The 20,566-nt window shown below is 45.4% G+C and overlaps 1 protein-coding gene across 1 annotated transcript; it reads right to left on the reverse strand.

Moving 5' to 3' along the window:
• Nucleotides 1–1,159: 1,159 nt before the first annotated feature.
• On the reverse strand, nucleotides 1,160–11,182 carry LOC141047545 (relaxin-3-like). The gene is made up of 2 exons (XM_073542633.1): nucleotides 10,862–11,182; nucleotides 1,160–1,714 (listed from the first exon to the last, which is right to left on the reverse strand). The coding sequence occupies exons 1-2, from the start codon at nucleotides 11,085–11,087 to the stop codon at nucleotides 1,374–1,376; spliced, it is 567 nt and encodes a 188-aa protein (XP_073398734.1). The 5' UTR covers nucleotides 11,088–11,182; the 3' UTR covers nucleotides 1,160–1,373.
• Between the last annotated feature and the right edge of the window lie 9,384 nt (nucleotides 11,183–20,566).

Genomic DNA, 20,566 nt, shown 5'->3' on the forward strand with positions numbered 1-20,566 from the left:
AAGTTCAAATTTCCCCTAGAAGAAACAAAAATACACATATTTGGTATCCCTGCGCTCATAAAAGTCTGATTTATCAAAATATAAAATAAATTATTCCAATCGGTAAACAGCGTAATGAGAAAACAAAATCAAAACACCAGAATTAAGTTTTTGGCAACCGCAACAGAAAAAGTGTAATAACAATCAAAACATTATATCTACCCCAACGTGATAGCAATAAGGCCAGGTTCACATTGTGTTTAACCAGCCCGTTCAACGCATAGCAATGACGGGCTGGTTAAATGGTATAGCATAACGCGATTGCGTTATGCTAAACCCGCTAGCACTGATGGAGCCTCAAACGCTGCAGCCCGCGTCCGAGGCTCCGTCACTGAATGACGGCACATCAGACAATGGAGGGTAATGGCAGTGTTAACGAACTGCGTTACACTGCATTATGCCGCGGTGTAACGCAGTCCGTCTAACGGACTGCCTAAACATAATGTGAAACCAGCCTAAGAACATCGACATGGTGCTCAAAAAAGAAGTCCTTACATAGGTCCATATCTTGAAAATTGAGAACGTTACGGATGTCGTAAAATCGGAACACAAAAGTCGCTGTTATTATTTTATTTTCTTATTTTTTTAAATTTCTGAATTTTTTTATCACTTACATAAAACAAAAACTATACATGTTGGTATTTGTGTAACAGTACTGACGTTGAGAATCATATTGCCAGGCCAGTTTTACAGTAAAATGAACGCTGTAAATAAATTAAAAAAATTTTTTTTTAGAACTTTGCACTTTTTTTCTTTTTCACCACACTTGGAATTTTTTTTCCATTACATCATATAATAAAATGGATGGTTTCATTCCAAAGTACAACTCATCCAGCAAAAACCTAGCCATTACAAGGCTATATCAACTGAAAAATAAAAAAGGTTATAGATCTTGGAATAAGGGGAGTAAGAAAACGAAAGAATGAAAACAAAGAAAAAAAAAAAGAATTACAGGTACTGACATACCACAGGTCAACAAGAGCTTTGTAAATTCATGTTAAATTTTGTTTTAAGATACAATGGTCTGAACAGACCATTGTATGCTAAAAGTGTTGTGACCTAGGGACTACTATATGCATAAGCATTATATCCTATAGAATTACTAAATAACCAAGAAATATTCCACAGCAAAACCAAAAAAATATTTATTGACAAAACTATTAATAGTCACATTAACATATGCAAGCCACAAAAAGGCCTTTGGTTAAAGTACAAATAGCGATCAACCAAAATATTCTGTATAGTCAAAGCATGTGAAATACTCAGGTAGATCACATTGCTGCTAAGTCTGTGTACACTGTATACGAATTCTAGAAGTACATCACTACAGTACTTTAGCAAAGAGTGCTGATCTCTGCTTTGGTGCAGCCCCATTTGCAACAAATGCCTGCCACTCCTATAGACAGTTCCCTCCTCCTTCTGGAGGTTTTAATCCAAGGAAAGCCATCGGAACCTGCACTGTTTTCTAATTCACTGGTATCATCCACCTGCCTTATATATTCACTGAAATCCTCTACTGGTCTGTAACTGTAATCATCATAGGAGTGAAAAGTATCCTTCAGTGGCTGCTGTTTTAATGGTATGTTTGGCTTTTGAAGCTGTTCCAGGTGAGATCCAAAAAGGGACTGCATCTTTAACTGATGTAGTTCTTGGTTTGCAGAGTCCTGTAAAGTATCTTAAGAAACAAAAGGAAAAAAAGACGCAATTAAAAAAAATAAATGCATACAGAACAGAAGCAAAACAATCAAAGCAATTTAGTCAAATCACCTTTTACATACAAAATCACATTTCCTAAAAATTACTGATTTGCCATGAATGATAATAAGCTGTAATAACAATGATTTAATAAGTAAAATAATGGTAATAATGATCTTGACACAAGAATTGGCATTTAAGTTAACTTAGAAACTAAAGTGATATTCCAAAAAAATCAAACAAGTTATAGGACTGCAGGAAATAGCCGATCAGAGCAGAGATTGAGCACACCTCCACTTCTTTCATGCAGTGTCGTTTTCCTTCAAATACTATATGCATGTGTAGCGAGAAAAATTGATACTTTGATGCTCATTTGAATGGCGAGGGGCGGTCACACCAAATATTGATTTGATTTAGTCAAGCTATTAAAGGGGTATTCTCAAGTTGTCGTTTGAGTAGCTCAGAGCTATGCAGTCTCCTTAATTCCTGGTTTCTGTCATAACGGGCACTCCTCGAGTGACAGATCTTTAGTATTTGTAAGCTATAAATGTCAGCCCAAGTTCTGCAGTAACACATTCAGCTATCAGTGGTTTGTTCTAGCTTATACATGGTTATCACTATTTTTACATACAGACATAGCAGGGCATCTCTGTACAGTGAGAGCCATAATGTTGGCTGTTGGGGACTGGGATTCTACAGGATTGCTAAAAGCAAGATTTATAACAGCAGCTTGTCAGTTGGGAGGGAGGGGGACGATGGTGAGCAGCTAACTGCTGTATAACAATCAATGGGCTGAAGAGAGCAGTCTGGCATGTTTGGTGCTTAATAGTGATGAGCGAGTATACTCGTTGCTCTGGTGATCTAATATTTTGGTGTGCTCGGAGATTTACTGTTTGTCTACGTAGCTGCATGATTTGCGGCTGCTAGACAGGCTGAATACATTTGGGGGTTGCCTGTTTGTTAGGAATTCCACACATCCAGACTGTTTAGCAGCCGCAAATCATGCAGCTGTGCTGACAAACACTAAATCTCCGAGCACGCCAAAATACTTGGAGATCACCCGAGCAACGAGTATACTCGCATATCACTAGTGCTTAAACATGCCTGCTACTACAGCAGATTGGTGAGGTTGCCGATGGCGAATTCTGCATTTTGCATATGTGGTGAAATAATCTATGGCAGGACAGTACCAAGTTGCCTATATGTTTACAAATTCCTTCCAGGCAATTAAGTTTTGCGTTGTTTTCTGTAAGTTTTTATTAAAGGGAAGGTGCTGCAATTTTATATAATTTGCAAAAAAATAGTAAGTAACAAAACATGTTGTTTCAGCAAATGTTGTACTAACCAGGATTTATGGTTTGTTTGTAATAATGTTTTCATGTAGCCACTGGGCGCTGCCATCTTGATTTGCAGATCTGTGGAGGACTCATACAGTCTGCAAATATGGCCGTCCCTGGACATAGAAGACTGCGGTCGGCTCCCGACCCCACATTGCAGCCTCAGTAGCAGAGAACTGGGCACGCCCCTGTGGGCTGCACCATTCACTGTTGAAGGTGTGGCTGGGCGCCATTTTACTGTAGCCCAGTGCTATCTGCTGAGCTCCACTTACCCTCTATCACAGGACCACTTGTGGCATAACGGGTCCTGTGTTGTGAGGAGAGGCTGAAGATATGGAGAAGGTGGTCAGCAGAGGAGAGAAGCGCTCAGTGGAGCCGGAGGATGGAGAGGGGTGAGTGCGGGTGACTTTCCTCTATGCTCCTCTGTCCTGCTTACTCCAGGCTCGGCCCCGTGCTTCCTGCTCTACTGTGTTCTTCTGCTCTGTCTCCGCCTCCTCACTCACTCACAGCCCCAGTGATCTCCGGTAATATGACACCTTCCCTTTTATGGCTGTCTGAGGACAGTGACTTATACAGCCCATAGTCTAGTGTATGGGGGGGCTGGAAGTTTCACCAGTGTGGGCATATCTGTAATACTGTCTTGTGTGATACTGCCTGCTGAGCCGTGTATCTAATCCTATCCTGTGTGATACTGACTGCTGAGCTGTGTATCTAATCCTATCCTGTGTGATACTGACTGCTGAGCCGTGTATCTAATCCTATCCTGTGTGATACTGACTGCTGAGCTGTGTATCTAATCCTATCCTGTGTGATACTGACTGCTGAGCCGTGTATCTAATCCTATCCTGTGTGATACTGACTGCTGAGCCGTGTATCTAATCCTATCCTGTGTGATACTGACTGCTGAGCCGTGTATCTAATGCTATCCTGTGTGATACTGACTGCTGAGCCGTGTATCTAATCCTCTCCTGTGTGATACTGTCTGCTGAGCCATGTATCTAATCCTCTCCTGTGTGATACTGACTGCTGAGCCGTGTATCTAATCCTCTCCTGTGTGATACTGACTGCTGAGCCGTGTATCTAATCCTATCCTGTGTGATACTGACTGCTGAGCTGTGTATCTAATCCTCTCCTGTGTGATACTGACTGCTCAGCCGTGTATCTAATCCTCTCCTGTGTGATACCGACTGCTGAGCCGTGTATCTAATCCTCTCCTGTGTGATACTGTCTGCTGAGCCGTGCATCTAATCCTATCCTGTGTGATACTGACTGCTGAGCCGTGTATCTAATCCTCTCCTGTGTGATACTGTCTGCTGAGCCGTGCATCTAATCCTATCCTGTGTGATACTGTCTGCTGAGCCATGTGTCTAATCCTATCCTGTGTGATACTGACTGCTGAGCCGTGTATCTAATCCTCTCCTGTGTGATACTGTCTGCTGAGCCGTGCATCTAATCCTATCCTGTGTGATACTGACTGCTGAGCCGTGTATCTAATCCTCTCCTGTGTGATACTGTCTGCTGAGCCGTGCATCTAATCCTATCCTGTGTGATACTGTCTGCTGAGCCATGTGTCTAATCCTATCCTGTGTGATACTGACTGCTGAGCCGTGTATCTAATCCTCTCCTGTGTGATACTGTCTGCTGAGCCGTGCATCTAATCCTATCCTGTGTGATACTGACTGCTGAGCCGTGTATCTAATCCTCTCCTGTGTGATGCTGCTCTCCTGAAATACTCTGTGCTGCTGTCACCCTGCTGGTTTTGTGTGAGATCTACATGGTGGTATTGTGTATGATCTATATGGCGGTATTATGTGAGAACACTATGGCAGTATTATCTGCTAAAAGGGGACCCATTCTAGGGTGGTTCTGGCTGAGCACCTGCACACGGGTCAGGGGTAATAGGTGCAGTCAGGGGAGGGCTGGTGAAGCAGCTGAAGAGAGGGGTCTCATTTTTATCGTTACTGTATGGCTACATTTCCCCCAGCCTGCTTCCCAGCGTCACCCTGGACTGCGCCTGTCGCCTCGCTTTCACACATCGCCAGGACAGGATCTGAGGAGGGGAATGGGGTCTTTGCCTGCAAAGTTTGGATCAGGCTGATTGATGGCCGTTCTGATCCAGACTTTACATGCAAAGACAGTCAGTAACTTTGCAGGCCCCATCAAAATGGCTGCTCACTGTGTTCCTAGATGTCATAGGTTTTTGTGCCAGATTTCAGTAGCTGCTCCCCCTAGTGTTAACAAGTGGAAATGCCAAGCTTTTTAAAATTATTTTTCATATTTTGCAAAATTAAAAACAAATGATAATATTTTTTAAGAAAATGTAAACATTAATTCTTTACATTTTTTTCAATTGCTGAAAATTTTTTTTTGGGATGGCACCTTCCCTTTAAGTGGGGATAGATAGATAGATAGATAGATAGATATGAACATACTTCCAGACATGTTTGCTTGAGCATCTCCGAGTTTACAGTGATTTTGATTTTTTAAATCAGATATTTTTTATTGAGGAAAGCAAGGAAAATGACACTACATACATAAGTATATAAAAGTATATAGACAGGATTACTTTCCTTTTTTAAAGAAAATACAGTAAAAACTAAAACAGATCCCCCTAAACAAAGAAACCTTCCCTATCCCCCCCCATCACGTTTCCACAATCTTTGTCCATGTATTACATGTAGTAAACATTCTTACAGCCCTAGTATCCTATCACTGACAAGATCTACAGAGGCCAGCCCAGGGAAGTCCAACCAGCCCACCCAGATGTCCTCATAATGATTCATTGTACCTCTTTTCATGTAAATGCTCCGCTCCATAAGAATTACAAAGGTAACTCCATTCACGAATTTCTTTCTGGTAGGGGGATTTTCATCTAGCCAGTGCAATGTAATAGTCTTCCTTGCAACATAAAGCATTCTGGCTCTTGCAAGTCTGCCCCATCTATCCATCGCCACCCCCTCCACATGTCCTAAAATGCATGTCAATGGATCTCGAGAAATATTTGTGTCCGTCACTTTCTCTATTAAATTTAGGACCACTATCCAATATGCCTGCAATCTGGGACAGGACCATAGCATGTGAAGACTGTCAGCTTCTTCCATCATACACCTTGGACAAATAAGAGTCCGACCGTAGTCCGGCCTTTCTCATCCAGACAGGGGTCATGTATACCCTATGTATGGTGAATAACTGCGATACCCTCTCAGATTTGCTTATAGATATTTTAGGGACATAATGTGGATTTGAGTCCCATTGGTCATCCTTTATATCTCCTAAATCCTTCGTCCATTTAGCTCTAGCCATCATCGGGTGTATATCCAGAAACATGTCCAACAATCCCCTGTAAATTAGTGATATAAAGCCTTTAGTGCTCCTCTGTGAACCAATTATATTCAGCATACTGTCACTCTGCACAGGGACGGACACTGACAGCTTGGGGCCCCTGTGCAAGAATTGTGTCTGGGCCCCCTTCCTTTATGGCGACAAAGCTATCTATCTATCCACACATACATGTATATATATTACATAGTCGCCTTTATTATGTATATTGCCGTCCCTTATTATACAGTGCCCTCTCTTGTTATGTACAGTACCGTCCCTTACATATTGGATTATATAGAGCCCTGTTTTTTATTATACACTGTCTTCTCTTGTTAGATATATAATGCAATGATGGCTGATTAAGCATTTGAAAGCTTCTTTTCTAATGGAGGAGCTGATGGACTGGTCGTCTGGTCACCGGCTCCTCCATCACCAGTCATTTTATATCTAAAAAGAGAGACTATGAAATAAAAGAGGGAGCTGTGAATAACAAAATTAACAAGAATACACTATGTAATAGAAAGCACTGTACATAACAGTAGAGGAAGCTATATAATAAGGGATGGCACCATATATAACTAGAGAGGATGGTACGTAATAAAGGACGGTGTTATACATTATAAAAGAGGAAACTATGTAACTAAGGATGGTGTTATACAGAATAAGTGAGTATACTATATCCCGATACAGGAAATATATATATCTTTGTACCGTGTTAGCCATTAAAAGGTATCAACCACTGAGGACTCTCAATTCTAAACATTTTTCTATACTATATCCCATCATTGTCTCTTCCACTACCACCATCATTGCCTTCTCCCCTACCTCCATCATTGCCCTTTCCACCACCTACATCATTTCCTCCTCCCCCACCATCCCCATCATTGCCCTTTTCACCACCACCATCCTTGCCCATTACATCACCCCAATTATTGCCCATTCCACCACCTCCAGCATTGCCTTCTTCCCCACCATCATTGCCCATTCCACCAGATCCATCATTTCCTCCTCTCCCACCATCCCCATCCTTGCCCATTCCACAATTTCCATCATTTCCTCCTCCCCAACCATCGCCATCATTGCCCTCACCATCACCCCATCGTTGCTTTCTCCCCATTACCCCATCATTGCGCTCTCCTCCACCTACACACAGACACATACAGCACCATTCACCTCTCTGCACATTCCCCCGCAGTGCTACGCATGTACGCACAAATACACCACCACCACTCATCTCTAAACACACACACACACACGAGCACACTCACAGCACAACCCACCGCTCCGCAAGTTCTCTCGCAGCCACAGCATCACAGTCCTGGCAGCTTCCTCTCTCTGGCACAGCAGCGCTGAATGATGACGTCATCCAGCCAAGCTGTGTCAGAGACAGGAAGCGCGGGCAGGAAGCAGGATGGATCCCTGTAGCTCCACAGCTATTTCCTATTGTAGGTAGCGGAGCTGCAGGGCTCACTCCCTGCCCACCGCACATAAGGGCAATCTGGCCAGGGGCCCCTCGGGCCCTGATAATCAGGCCACATTGCCCTCATTATTAGCCACCCTGCAGATAACCCCTCCACCTCTGGGCCCCGATGCAACCGCACAGGCTGCATATGCGGTATGTCCGCCCATGACTTTGCATCACAATTGGTGACTTTCTCCACTGTCTAGAAAATGCATGTCGCAACTGCAGATACTGATAGAACATATTATGCTCCAAAGGAACTCTTTCCCAAGTGCTTCACACAGTGATTTTGTTTAATTCCCATTAAACATGTTTTGTAGAAATCTTTGTCTTTATTGGAAAATGATCTGACTTTTCTGACTGGCTCTACAACAGCAAGTCTGTTAGGGAGGAAATATTAGCATGTCCCTCTAAGATTTACATAAACTCTAAAAATAAAATTGTCAGCATCCAAAATAAGTGGTACATTAATGACACTGGTACATACAAACAAAATGGGCCCGATTCATTTAGACTGGTACAGTCCAGATTACAGTATATCTCTATGTCCTGTGACCACACGATTTTATACTGGAGGACCATCCTCTAGTTACTATGATAATAATATATTGCAAATGGTCTTTCATGCTACTGTATCACAGTAAAGTTCTACCTTTTATCACCTGTTGCTACCTGGGAACTGTCAACGAGCAGGCTAGTTATTATTGATCCATGCTTTTATGGTTATATTTTTGTTTCAAATATGTCAACACCTAAACATTGCAATATTCTGTTTCACATCTAAATATCTAAATCGGGGTCTTCTTGTGGAAATAAGCCTACAGTGACTATTGAATTATGTGTGTTCTGAGGCAACAGAGTGCTGAGGAAATGCTCTGAAAGTGCAGTAATCTATATTATCAGTACAGGCCTGGACACTATCATGGAAAAAGACATAAAACTATAGATCCAATATATCCAACCAAGTGACCGGTCATTGTACTACACACTATAAATAAATCTATAGCTAAATCATATTAGATAGTGTCTGTTCATAGAACAGGACATGGCAGAGAAAACCCAAAAGTGATAAAGAAATGTTACAAATATTCTACATTAGACTTTCCTTACTTTGCTGAGTTCTATATGATAAAACACATGTTATAATCATATAGAAGCTCCTGTATGTATTCTATATAACTACTTATGTTGATCTGACACTTCTGAAAAACCTTTAAAGAGCTTTGGTCATCTTGAACCTTTTGACCTATTTTGTCTGTTTTCCTCCTTTTGAAATGCCATACGTCACCCTTTAAACGCTGTGAAATTGTAACTGTAAATTGGACATTGCTGATGGTGACTTATCATTGCTTTATGTGTCCATACATGTTAGAAATTATGTGGACCCTTCGGTGTTCTAGGAATGGACATCAAATGGTGGCGCTCATCACATATAGGACCAGTCGAACTGTACCGACTTATACAGGGGTCTGTCTGGTTCCCTTGTTTTGATGGGAAAGATATAGAAAAGTATGCCACTAGTTTTTCTATTAAAGGCCACATTCAAATGTTCAGTATTTGGTCAGTATTTTACATCAGTATATATAAGCCAAAACCAGGAGTGGAACAATAAGAGGAAAAGTATAATAGTATGTGTCCACGGGGCGTAATCCCTGCGCTTAGGATGCAGCGGATACCCGGCTCTGCCTAAAGCATCGCCGTGTTGTACGCGCGGTGATTCATTGAACACATGCGGTATCACCGTATCGTATTCATAGACTGTGTTACTTATCTTGCAGAGACAGAGCATCTCCGCAAGATAAATAGACATGCTGCGGTCTGGAAAGACACGCCGCATATCCGGTTACGCAGGGCCGCCGGATGCGACCCTGCACGCATCGTGGAGACGGGATTTCATCAGGAATCTGACAGAGGCTCAGATGTCAACAGACTTTTAATTAAAAACTATGGTTTTAAAAAACCTTTACATGCCAGACAAAATGACTGCTTTTTGTATCCCACTGTAACTTTTACCTCAGAGGCAGCATACATAGAAGGCCGTGTGCAGCATGTCAGGGTATGTTTCCATGGTCAGCAGCCGGCAGCGCTTTGGACGCAGCACGTGTCCGCTCCATCCAAAGCGCTGCCGGCTTTTGAACGCCGGTGATTCCACATGTGTTCCCTGAACCGTGTGGAATCACCACGTCCTACACATTGTACGGGTGACATTATCTTGCAGAGACGGAGCGTCTCCCCAAGTCTGGAAAGACGCGCCGCCTGTCCGCTTACACAGGGACGCTGGAGGCATTCCTGCACGCATAGTGGATGAAATCCCGTCCACTATGCTGTAACATCTGGCCGCTGCGGATGTATGCAACGTCCAACCCGCAGCATTTACTGACCGTGGGAACAAACCTTTAGGGACATATCTGGCAAACTATCAGACAACTGGGCGCCATTTCCTCAGACACAGAAAGGATTATACGCGACTCGAATGTTTCTGAGACAAACTTTGCCCCATTCAGCGATCTTTTTCCCATGGTTCCAAAACGCTTATCTCACTGCACCGTAATAAATGGAGACAAAAGTTCTGAGGGAACCTCAGCTCTACTGCACAGAGCCGCCACAGGGAGTACCTGCCCGCAGTCCCCCTACCCGGTGCCCCCGTCCCGTCAGCTGTCTCCCCTACGCCCGCCCGCAGCAGCCCTCCATCCTCTGTACATACATGACCCGCCCGCAGCAGCCCTCCATCCTCTGTACATACATGACCCGCCCGCAGCAGCCCTCCATCCTCTGTACATACATGACCCGCCCGCAGCAGCCCTCCATCCTCTGTACATACATGACCCGCCCGCAGCAGCCCTCCATCCTCTGTACATACATGACCCGCCCGCAGCAGCCCTCCATCCTCTGTACATACATGACCCGCCCGCAGCAGCCCTCCATCCTCTGTACATACATGACCCGCCCGCAGCAGCCCTCCATCCTCTGTACATACATGACCCGCCCGCTGGGCCCGACACCTCACCTGTACTTCGGTACCCGGGGCTCATCCCATCCTCCTGCTGCAGCCGCTTCCACCGGGACCCTCCGCAGGCGAAGATGACCGCCCTGATAAACTCGCGGCCACATAACTTCACCCCGTACTCGGACGCTGTAGCCGGGCTCCTCTTTCCTCTCAGCTCTCCGGGCAGCGCAGACACGAGCATCAGCAGCGCTGCGAACAGCACCGAGCCCCTGAGGAGAAGCGCCATGTGTCGCCAGGTGAGGGGCGCTACTCTGCCGGACGACTCTTCCCGCCACACGGGAACTCCGAGGGTTCGCTGTCACTGTGCCCTGCTCACAGCTGCCCTTTATATACCCCCAGACAGAGCATGAGTCACCGTGCCCCCGCCTGCATCCTCCAGCATCTCCTCACTTCAGCCACTTTCGCCTCAACTTTTCGCTATAGTCGCATCTTGTTCTCTCCCTGTGTTTCTAGAGAACTTCATGTCCTAATGTTGGGGCTGTATTCACAGGAACATGCAGGGTTTGACAAGAAATCCTGTAACAACATGAAAATGTAACAGAAACAGTCTATGAACTCCGAGGTGGCCATTGTACTGAAATGGCTGGATGCTAATAAACAAGATAACACACAACTTCAGAATTTTCCTCACAACACAAGTTATCAGCTTTAGTGATGGCTGCTTCCACCTGGGAATGCCTTGACGTGTTTTCTCGCTTTTAGTCATCTAATGCTGTGAAGAGTTTCATCAGTGCTAGTGATGGGCAGTTTTAGTTGTGTGATGTCGTGAGGTGTTTTATTTTAGCAATAGCTGGTTCCAGTCATGTAATCAGGGCCGGGACAAGGTATTCTGATGCCCTAGGCAGGTGGAGACAATGGCGCCCCACCACATGAACCCTCAGCCAGGGGCGGACACTGACAGCTTGGGGCCCCTGTGCAAGAAATGTGTCTGGGCGCCCCTACTTTTATGGCGACAAACCTACATATCTATAATATAACCGTGGGAGCGTCATTCTGTCTGAAGCCTTTGTAGACTGCGCAAGCGCGACACGCCTGCGCAGTCTGGCTGCAGACAGGGTGAGGCAGCCAGCGGTGAGGAGTGTGTATGGCGCTGGAGATGGCGGTACCGTACACACTGCATACCGCCATCTCCGACACCATACTTGCATACTTACCTGACCGGGAGGAGCGTTGCCGCGACGCTTCTCTTCTGCCGGACAACGGGGCTGGAGTGCGCGTGAGTATCGCACATGCGCATAGCGCTATCCGGCGCCATTTTACTGAAGACACATTTGCAGTGTGTCTTCAGCAATATGGCGCTGGACCATGCGGTATGGGCATGCGCGTACTTCGGTGCCGCACTCCTCCTCCGCCCTCCAGCAGAATGTGACAGCGCTGGAACACAGGGAAGAAAGGTGAGTATAATTTATTTTGGATGTGTGTGCTGTTTAACCCCTTCACTACCAAGGGTGGTTTGCACGTTAACTCCCCGAGCCAATTTTTACAATTCTGACCACTGTCCCTTTATGAGGCCATAACTCTGGAACGCTTCCATGGATCTCGGTGATTCTGACATTGTTTTCTCGTGACATATTGTACTTCATGTTAGTGGTAAAATTTCATTCAAATAACTTGCGTTTATTTGTGGAAAAAATGGAAATTTGGTGAAAATTTTGCAATTTTTCAACTTTGAATTTTTATGCCCTTAAATCACGGCACACAAAAAACTTAATAAATAACATTTCTCACATGTTTACTTTACATCAGCACAATTTTGGAACCAAAATTTTTTTTTGTTAGGAAGTTATAAGGGTTAAAAGTTGACCAGCGATTTCTCATTTTTACAACACCATTTTATTTTTAGGACCACATCACATTTGAAGCAACTTTGAGGGGTTTATATGATAGAAAATCCCCAAAAGTGACACCATTCTAAAAACTTCACCCCTTAAGGTGCTCAAAACCACATTCAAGGAGTTTATTAACCCTTCAGGTGCTTCACAGGAATTTTTTTAATATTTAAAAAAAAATGAACATTTAACTTTTTTTCACAAAAAAAATACTTCAGGTTCAATTTTTTTTATTTTACCAAGGGTAAGAGGAGAAATTGGACTGCAAAAGTTACTGTGCAATTTGTCCTGAGTACGCTGATACCTGATATGTGGGGGGGAACCACTGTTTCGGCGCATGGCAGAGCTCAGAAGGGAAGTAGCGCCGTTTGACTTTTACAATGCAAAATTGGCTGGAATTCAGATCGGACGCCATGTCACGTTTGGAGAGCCCCTGATGTACATAAACAGTGGAAACCCCCCACAAGTGACCCCATTTTGGAAACTAGACTCCCCAAGGAACTTATCTAGATATGTGGTGAGAACTTTGAACCCACAAGGGCTTCACAGAAGTTTATAACGTACAGCGGTACAATTAAAAAATCATATTTTTTCCACAAAATGATCTTTTCACCCCCAATTTTTATTTTCCCAAGGGTAACAGAACCCTAAAAGTTATTGTGCAATTTGTCCTGAGTACGCTGATACCCCATTTGTGGGTGTAAACGACTATTTGGGCGCATCGCAGAGCTCGGAAGGGAAGCAGCGCCATTTGACTTTTTTGGCTGGAATTGAGATCGGACACCATGTCGCGTTTGGAAAGCCCCTGATGTACCAAAACAGTGGAATCCCCCCAAAAAATGACACCATTTTGGAAACTAGACCACCCAAGGAACTTATCTAGATGTGTGGTGAGAACTTTGAACCCCCAAGGGCTTCACAGAAGTTTATAATGCCCAGGCGTGAAAATAAAAAAATCATATTTTTTTCCACAAAAATTATATTTTTTCCCCCAATTTTTTATTTTCCTAAGGGCAACAGGAGAAATAGGACCCCAAAAATTGTTTTGCAAATTGTCCTGAGTAGGCTGATACCCCATATGAGGGGTAAAACACTGTTTGGGTGCATGGCAGAGCTTGGAAGGGAAGGAGCACCATTTGACTTTTTCAACGCAGAATTGGCTGGAATTGAGATCAGACGCCATGTTGCATTTGGAAAGCACCTGATGTGCGCAAATAGTGGAAACCCCCAATTCTAACTCCAACCCTAACCCCAACACACCCCTAACCCTAGCCCTAACACTAACCCTAGCCCTAACCCTAATGGGAAAATGGAAATACATTTTTTAAATTTTATTATTTTTCCCTAACTAAGGGGGTGATAATGGGGGTTTGATTTACTATTTATGGCGGTATTTATATTTGGCAGCTGTCACACGCTAAAAGACGCTTTTTATTGTAAAAATAGTTTTTGCATCACCACATATTGAGAGCTATAATTTTTCCATATTTTGACCCACCCAGTCATGTGAGGTCTTATTTTTTGTGGGACGAGTTGACGTTTTTATTGGTACCATGTTCGGGCACGTGACATTTTTTGATCGCTTTTTATTTCGTTTTTAGCGACGCAGAATTTACAAAAACCAGCGTTTCATGAATTTCTTTTGGGTGGTGCGTTTACGCCGTTCCGCGTGCAATAAAATTGATAAAGCGGCTTTATTCTTCGGGTCAGTACGGTTACAGCGATACCTCATTTATGTCTTTTTTTTATGTGTTGGCGCTTTTATGCAACGAAAACAATTTTATATAAAAAATAATTATTTTTACATCGCTTTATTCTGCGAGCTATAACTTTTTATTTTTTCGCTGATGATGCTGTATGATGACTCGTTTTTTGCGGGACAAGATGACGTTTTCAGCGGTACCATGGATATTTATATGCGTCTTTTTGATCGCGCGTTATTGCACTTTTTGTTCGGCGGTATCATAATAAATCATTATTTTTTGCTTCGTTTTTTAATTTTATTTTTTAAGGGGTTCGCTGAAGGGGTTAACTAATGGGACAGTTTTATAGGGCGGGTCATTACAGACGCGCCGATACCAAATATGTGTACGTTTATTATTTTTTATTTTGTTTTTTTCCAAAAAATGAATTTATTGGGGAATATATATATTTTTTTAATTTATTTAGCAATTTTTTTAAAATTATATTTACACTTTTTTTTTTAACTTTATTACAATGTCCCAGGGGGGACATAATTGTCATGTGACAGATCGCTGATCTGTCACATCACAGATCGCTGTGACATATCAGCGATCTGTCACAGGCACTGCTGCAGGCTTCCTCATGCCTGCGCTCTGCGGGCAGTGAGGAAGCCAGCTTCCTGCAGGCCCCCGGAGGTCCCCGCCGCCATATTGGATCCGGAGACCTGCAGGAAAGGAGCTCCCCGCAGCAGCGCTACACATTGCGCTGCCGTGGGGGGCTTAGGGAAGCACGGAGGGAGCCCCCTCCCTGCCGATGCTTCCCTTTAACCCCTGGTACACCGCGATCGTGTTTGATCGCGGTGTACAAGGGGTTAACGTGTCGGGGGCGATCCGTGACCACCCCTGACTTATTGTGCCGGGTGTCAGGTATGATAATTAGCTGATGCCCGGCCGCGATAAGCGGCGCTCACCACGTGGGCGCCGCTTATCGCTATGACGTAATATTCCGGCCATGGTAATTAGGGCCCAGGGCACATGGACGGAATATTACGTCCAATGCAGGAAAAGGGTTAATAGGGATGAGGGGGACCATGCATACCAGGAAAGGGGGGCGAGGGGACCATGCATATCAGGAAAGGGGGGGCAAGGGGACCATGCATATCAGGAAAGAGGAGGTGAGAGGGCCATGCATACCAGGAAAGGGGGTTGAGAGGACCATGCATACCAGGATTTGGAGGGTGAGGGGACCGTGCATACCAGGAAAGGGGGGTGAGGGGACTATGCATACCAGGAAAGGGGGGGTGAGGGGACCATGCATACCAGGAAAGCGGGGTGAGAGGACCATGCATACCAGGAAAGGGGGGGTGAGAGGGCCATGCATACCAGGAAAGGGGGGTGTTAGACATAATAAGTGAGTACACTATATACTAAGGGACTGTGTTAGACATAATAAGTGATAATGTCTTCTTCCACCTCCCCCTGTTCCTAAGGCCATTATAAGTCCCCCTTCCTCCCTTCCCAATCCCCCACACCCCTCATTGTCCTCCTCCCCCCACATCCCATTATTGTCCTCTCCCCCACCCCATCATTGCCCTCTTCACCACCTCCATCATTGTCTTCTCCCCACCACTATCTTTGCTTTCTCTCTCACCACTCCCATCATTGCCCATTCCACCACCTCCATCATTTCCTCCTCCCCCACCACCCACATTATTGCCCTTTCCACCATCACATCAATGCATTCTCCCCCACCACCCCATCATCATTTCTTTTTCCACCACCACCCCACCATTGCCCTTTCCACCACCTCCATCATTGCCTTCTCCCTTACTACCCCATCATTTCCCTCTCAATCACCCCATCATTGCCTTCTCCCCATCATCCCCATTATTGCCTTCTCCCCATCACTTCCATCATTGCCTTCTCCATCACCCCCATCATTGCCTTCTCCCCATCACCTCCATCATTGCCTTCTCCCCATCACCTCCATCATTGCCTTCTCCCCATCACCTCCATCATTGCCTTCTCCCCATTACCCCATCATTTCCTTCTCCCCATCACCCCCATCATTGCCTTCTCCCCATCACCCCATCATTGCCTTCTCCCCATTACCCCATCATTGCCTCCTCCCCATCACTCCCATCATTGCCTTCTCCATCACCCCCATCATTGCCTTCTTCCCATCACTGCCTTCTCCCCATCACCCCCATCATTGCCTTCTCCCCATCACCCCATCATTGCCTTCTCCCCATCACTCCCATCATTGCCTTCTCCCCATCACCCCATCTTTGCCTTCTCCCCATCACCCCATTATTGCCTTCTCCCCATCACCCCATCATTGCCTTCTCCCCATCACTCCCATTATTGCTTTCTCCCCATCATTGCCTTCTCCCCATCACCCCCATCATTGCCTTCTCCCCATCACCCCCATCCCTCCTCTCTCCTCCACCTACACACACACACACACACACACAGAAGACACACAGCACCATTGACCTCCGCATATTCCCCAACAGCGCTGCGCATGCAAGCACACACACACCACTACTCATCTCTACACACACACATACAAAACACACACACATAAATACAAAACACACACACACAGCACCTTTCACTTGTCCGCAGCCGCAGCATCACCGGCACCCTCGATCTGTCACAGCCGGATGATGAATGATGATGTCATCCAGTGACATCATTCAGCAGCACTGCTCTCTGTGTCAGAGACAGGAAGAGTGGGCGCCGGGCAGGAAGCAGGACAGATCACTGCAGCTCCGCTCCTGCTATTTTGCTATTTTCTCTTGCAGACAGCGTAGCTGTTGGGATCGCTCCCTGCCCGCTGCACATGAGGGCAATCTGGCCAGGGGCCCCCGGGAGCCTCAGACACGGAGAAACTGGCCAGATTGCCCTCATTATTTGCTGCCCTGCAGGGGCCCTCCGGGAGCCTCTGGGCCCCGGTGCAGTCGCACCAGTTGAACCGGCGGTATGTCCGCCCATGCCCTCAGCCCCCAGAATTGTTATCTGTTTCACCAAAAATACCAGCAAAATACCAACAAATACAGTTTTCAGCCTAGCTGATGCTGGTTCCGGTGCCATATTCCTGTAGGAATAGTGGTTCTGTTGACATATTCATGTACTGATGGTGGTTCTGGTCTCGTATTCCTGGACTGATGGCGGTTATGGTGACACCTTCCTGTAGTGATGGTTGTTCTGGTGCTGAATTAATGTACTATTGATGGCTCTGGTGATGTATTCATGTAGTAATGATGGTTCTAGTACTGTATTCATTGCCAGAACCATCATCAGTTCATGAATACGAAACCAAAATCTTCATCAGTACATGAATACATCATCAGAGCCATTAACAGTAATTAAAAAGGCATCAGAACCATCATCAGTGAATTCATGTCACTAAAACCATCATCAGTACCTGAATACATCTACCCTCTGTAGATAAATGCATCATCATAACCACTGTCAGTACATTAATGCTTCACCAGAACCTCCATCAGGACATGAATACATCACAAGAAACAGTAAATAAATACAACACGAGTACCATCATCAGTACATGAATACCTCACCAGAACCACCGTCAGTACATGAATACATCACCAGAATCACCATCAGTACATGAATACATTACCTGTCACAACTCTGGTATCGGGCATCCTGGGACCAGGGGCTCCTTCCCTGTCCCTAACGCTAGGGGGCTCCCTAGCTCACCCTGTTCCCCGGGTTTCTTCTGTATGTAAAGATGCTGGGCCACATACGTTGGCTTAACTACTTAATCTGCCAACAGTCTGTACCCTTCCCCACCCAGGGGAGAAGGGAGTAGTAGTGCACCGTAGTACACCAACCAGACTAACAAGGTAATACGAACAGGGGTAATGGAAAATACCAAACATACAAATATACACTCACATATAACAGAGGTAAACACCAGGGAGTGGAGGATGGGGTTAAACCAAAGTAGGAGAAAAAATGGAATTATCACACTGACAAAACCAAGCATCTGTCACAGATAAATCCACCAACCAACTACTCAAATAGCCACCAACACCTATCCTCCTAGCAATGCAGCATAAGCTAGCTCTGATGAAGTGTGTTAGTGAGGACCCAGATTATACAGGGGATGGGAGTGGCTAGTGCACAGCTGAGAGCTTTAGCTCCAAGAGCTCTCAACAGAGCAGATTAACCCCTGCACTGCCTAAAGAAATTTACATGGTTTAATACGGTGAAGTGCTTCTATTCAGCATAGGAGTAGTAGAACTCAAGACGCTGCAGTCTTTTTGTTCTTCTCTGTTACCGTAACCCCAGGGCCGCCATCAGGGCATTACTGCTCTGACTGGCATATGGGGCCTGATGATCAGAAGGGTCCGCAATTGGGCCACGTCTCTTCAGCTCATCGGGCCCCAGCGGCAGGCTTCTGAAAGTGCAGACACAACCTGCGTCTGAGACGCAGGTTCAGTTACACTCTATTGCCGTGCGGGTCTGCACAGCAATAGTTAAAAGCCGCCAGCCAATCTCAGGCTGGCAGCTGACATCAGCACGCATGTCGCTGGCGTATGACGTCATTGTCATTCGCCAGTGAGTCTGCGCTTGAAATGCCTGGAGGGAGCATCGCCGCAGGAACGCGGCCAGGTAAGGAGAAAGGGTTTTTTTATTTTTATTGAAAGCAGCAAGCCGCAATATGTTTCGACGGCAGGATGGAGACACATGGACCATGTGTCTCCATCCTGCCTGGGGCAGAATGGAGACACGGGAAAGATGGAGACATGGGGCAGAATGGAGACACAAGGCAGGATGGGGACATGGGGCAGAATGGAGACACGAGGCAGGATGGAGACATGGGGCAGAATGGAGACACGGAGCAGAATGGAGACACGGGGGCAGGATGGGAGACACGGGGACAGGATGAGAGACACGGGGCAGGATGGGAGACACTGGGTAGGATGGGAGACATGGGGCAGGATGGGAGACACAGGGCAGGATGGAGACACGTACAGGATGAAAACACAGGGGGCATGATGAAGACATGGTGCAGGATGGAGACATGGTGCAGGATGGAGACATGGTGCAAGATGGAGACAGATGGGGCAGGATTATGTGGCAGCATGGAGACAGATGAGGCAGGATGGAGACATGGGACAGGATCATGGGGCAGGATGGATTCGATGGAGACAGATGGGGCAGGATCATTGGACAGATAGCGCAGGATCATCGCACATATGGGGCAGGATCATGGGACAGATGGGGTAGTAGGGAGACATGGGGCAGGATGGAGACACATGGCGCAGGATCATGGAGCAGGATAGATATGATGAAGACAAATGGGGCAGGATCATGGAACAGATGGGGCAGGATGGTGAGATCATATGGGGCAGGATGTTACATCACATAGGGACAGAATGGATACTCATGAGGGCAGGATGGGAGAACATATGGGGCCAGAATGGGAGAACATATGGCTGGAGCCAGGAATGAGACACATGGGGGCCAGGATATTATTACCATAGGGGCTAATTAAGGGATATTATTACTGCAGTGATGTATTTATTTTATTTTTTGATGATACTCTTTTAAATAGGGGAGGCGGTCCTGTTACTGTGCAGAGCAACACTATTTCACCTTTTTTTCTTCATTTGGTGTAGTTTAGAAGTTGGGAAACATTAAGTAATGTGTTCTGCAAGTGGTGCTGTTTATAACTGTGTTATTTCCTGCAGAGACAAGCAATGGCTGGAAGAAGCAATGGCTGGAAGAAGCAATGGCTGGAAGAAGCAATGGCGGTCTGTGCTGGATGAAGATGAAAAGCGAAGATGAAGAACTTCACCTAGAGACATCACTGGTGAGTCAGTGTGTTACCTGTACACTGACACTATACAGTGTATACTCTATACAGCGTTCCTGTGTACAATGTCATCAGTGATCACTGTATTACTTTTACACTGACACCGTAAACAGAGCTCCTGTGTATAATGTAATTGATCACTGTATAACCTGTACAATATATGCAGAGCACCTGTGTATAATGTCATCGGTGATCACTGTATTACTTGTACACCGGCACTGCATACTAATTACAGATCTCCTGTGTATAATGGCACTTATGGTGTTATTAGTATTGTGTTTTTTTTTATTAGTGATCAGTATTGTAGTATTCAGTCACTAAGTGGTGGTAATATGTTGTCTGG

Source organism: Dendrobates tinctorius, unplaced genomic scaffold (genome assembly GCF_039654945.1).
Source record: "Dendrobates tinctorius isolate UK_male_01 unplaced genomic scaffold, ASM3965494v1 ptg000128l, whole genome shotgun sequence".
NCBI lineage: Eukaryota > Metazoa > Chordata > Amphibia > Anura > Dendrobatidae > Dendrobates > Dendrobates tinctorius.

Excerpts from the sequence above, each read along its gene's own strand:
- LOC141047545 (XM_073542633.1), bottom strand. The coding sequence starts at position 11,087 with ATGGCGCTTCTCCTCAGGGGCTCGGTGCTGTTCGCAGCGCTGCTGATG. Across the intron at positions 1,715-10,861 it reads CCCCGGGTACCGAAGTACAG|ATACTTTACAGGACTCTGCA; the intron begins GTGAGGTGTCGG and ends TTGTTTCTTAAG.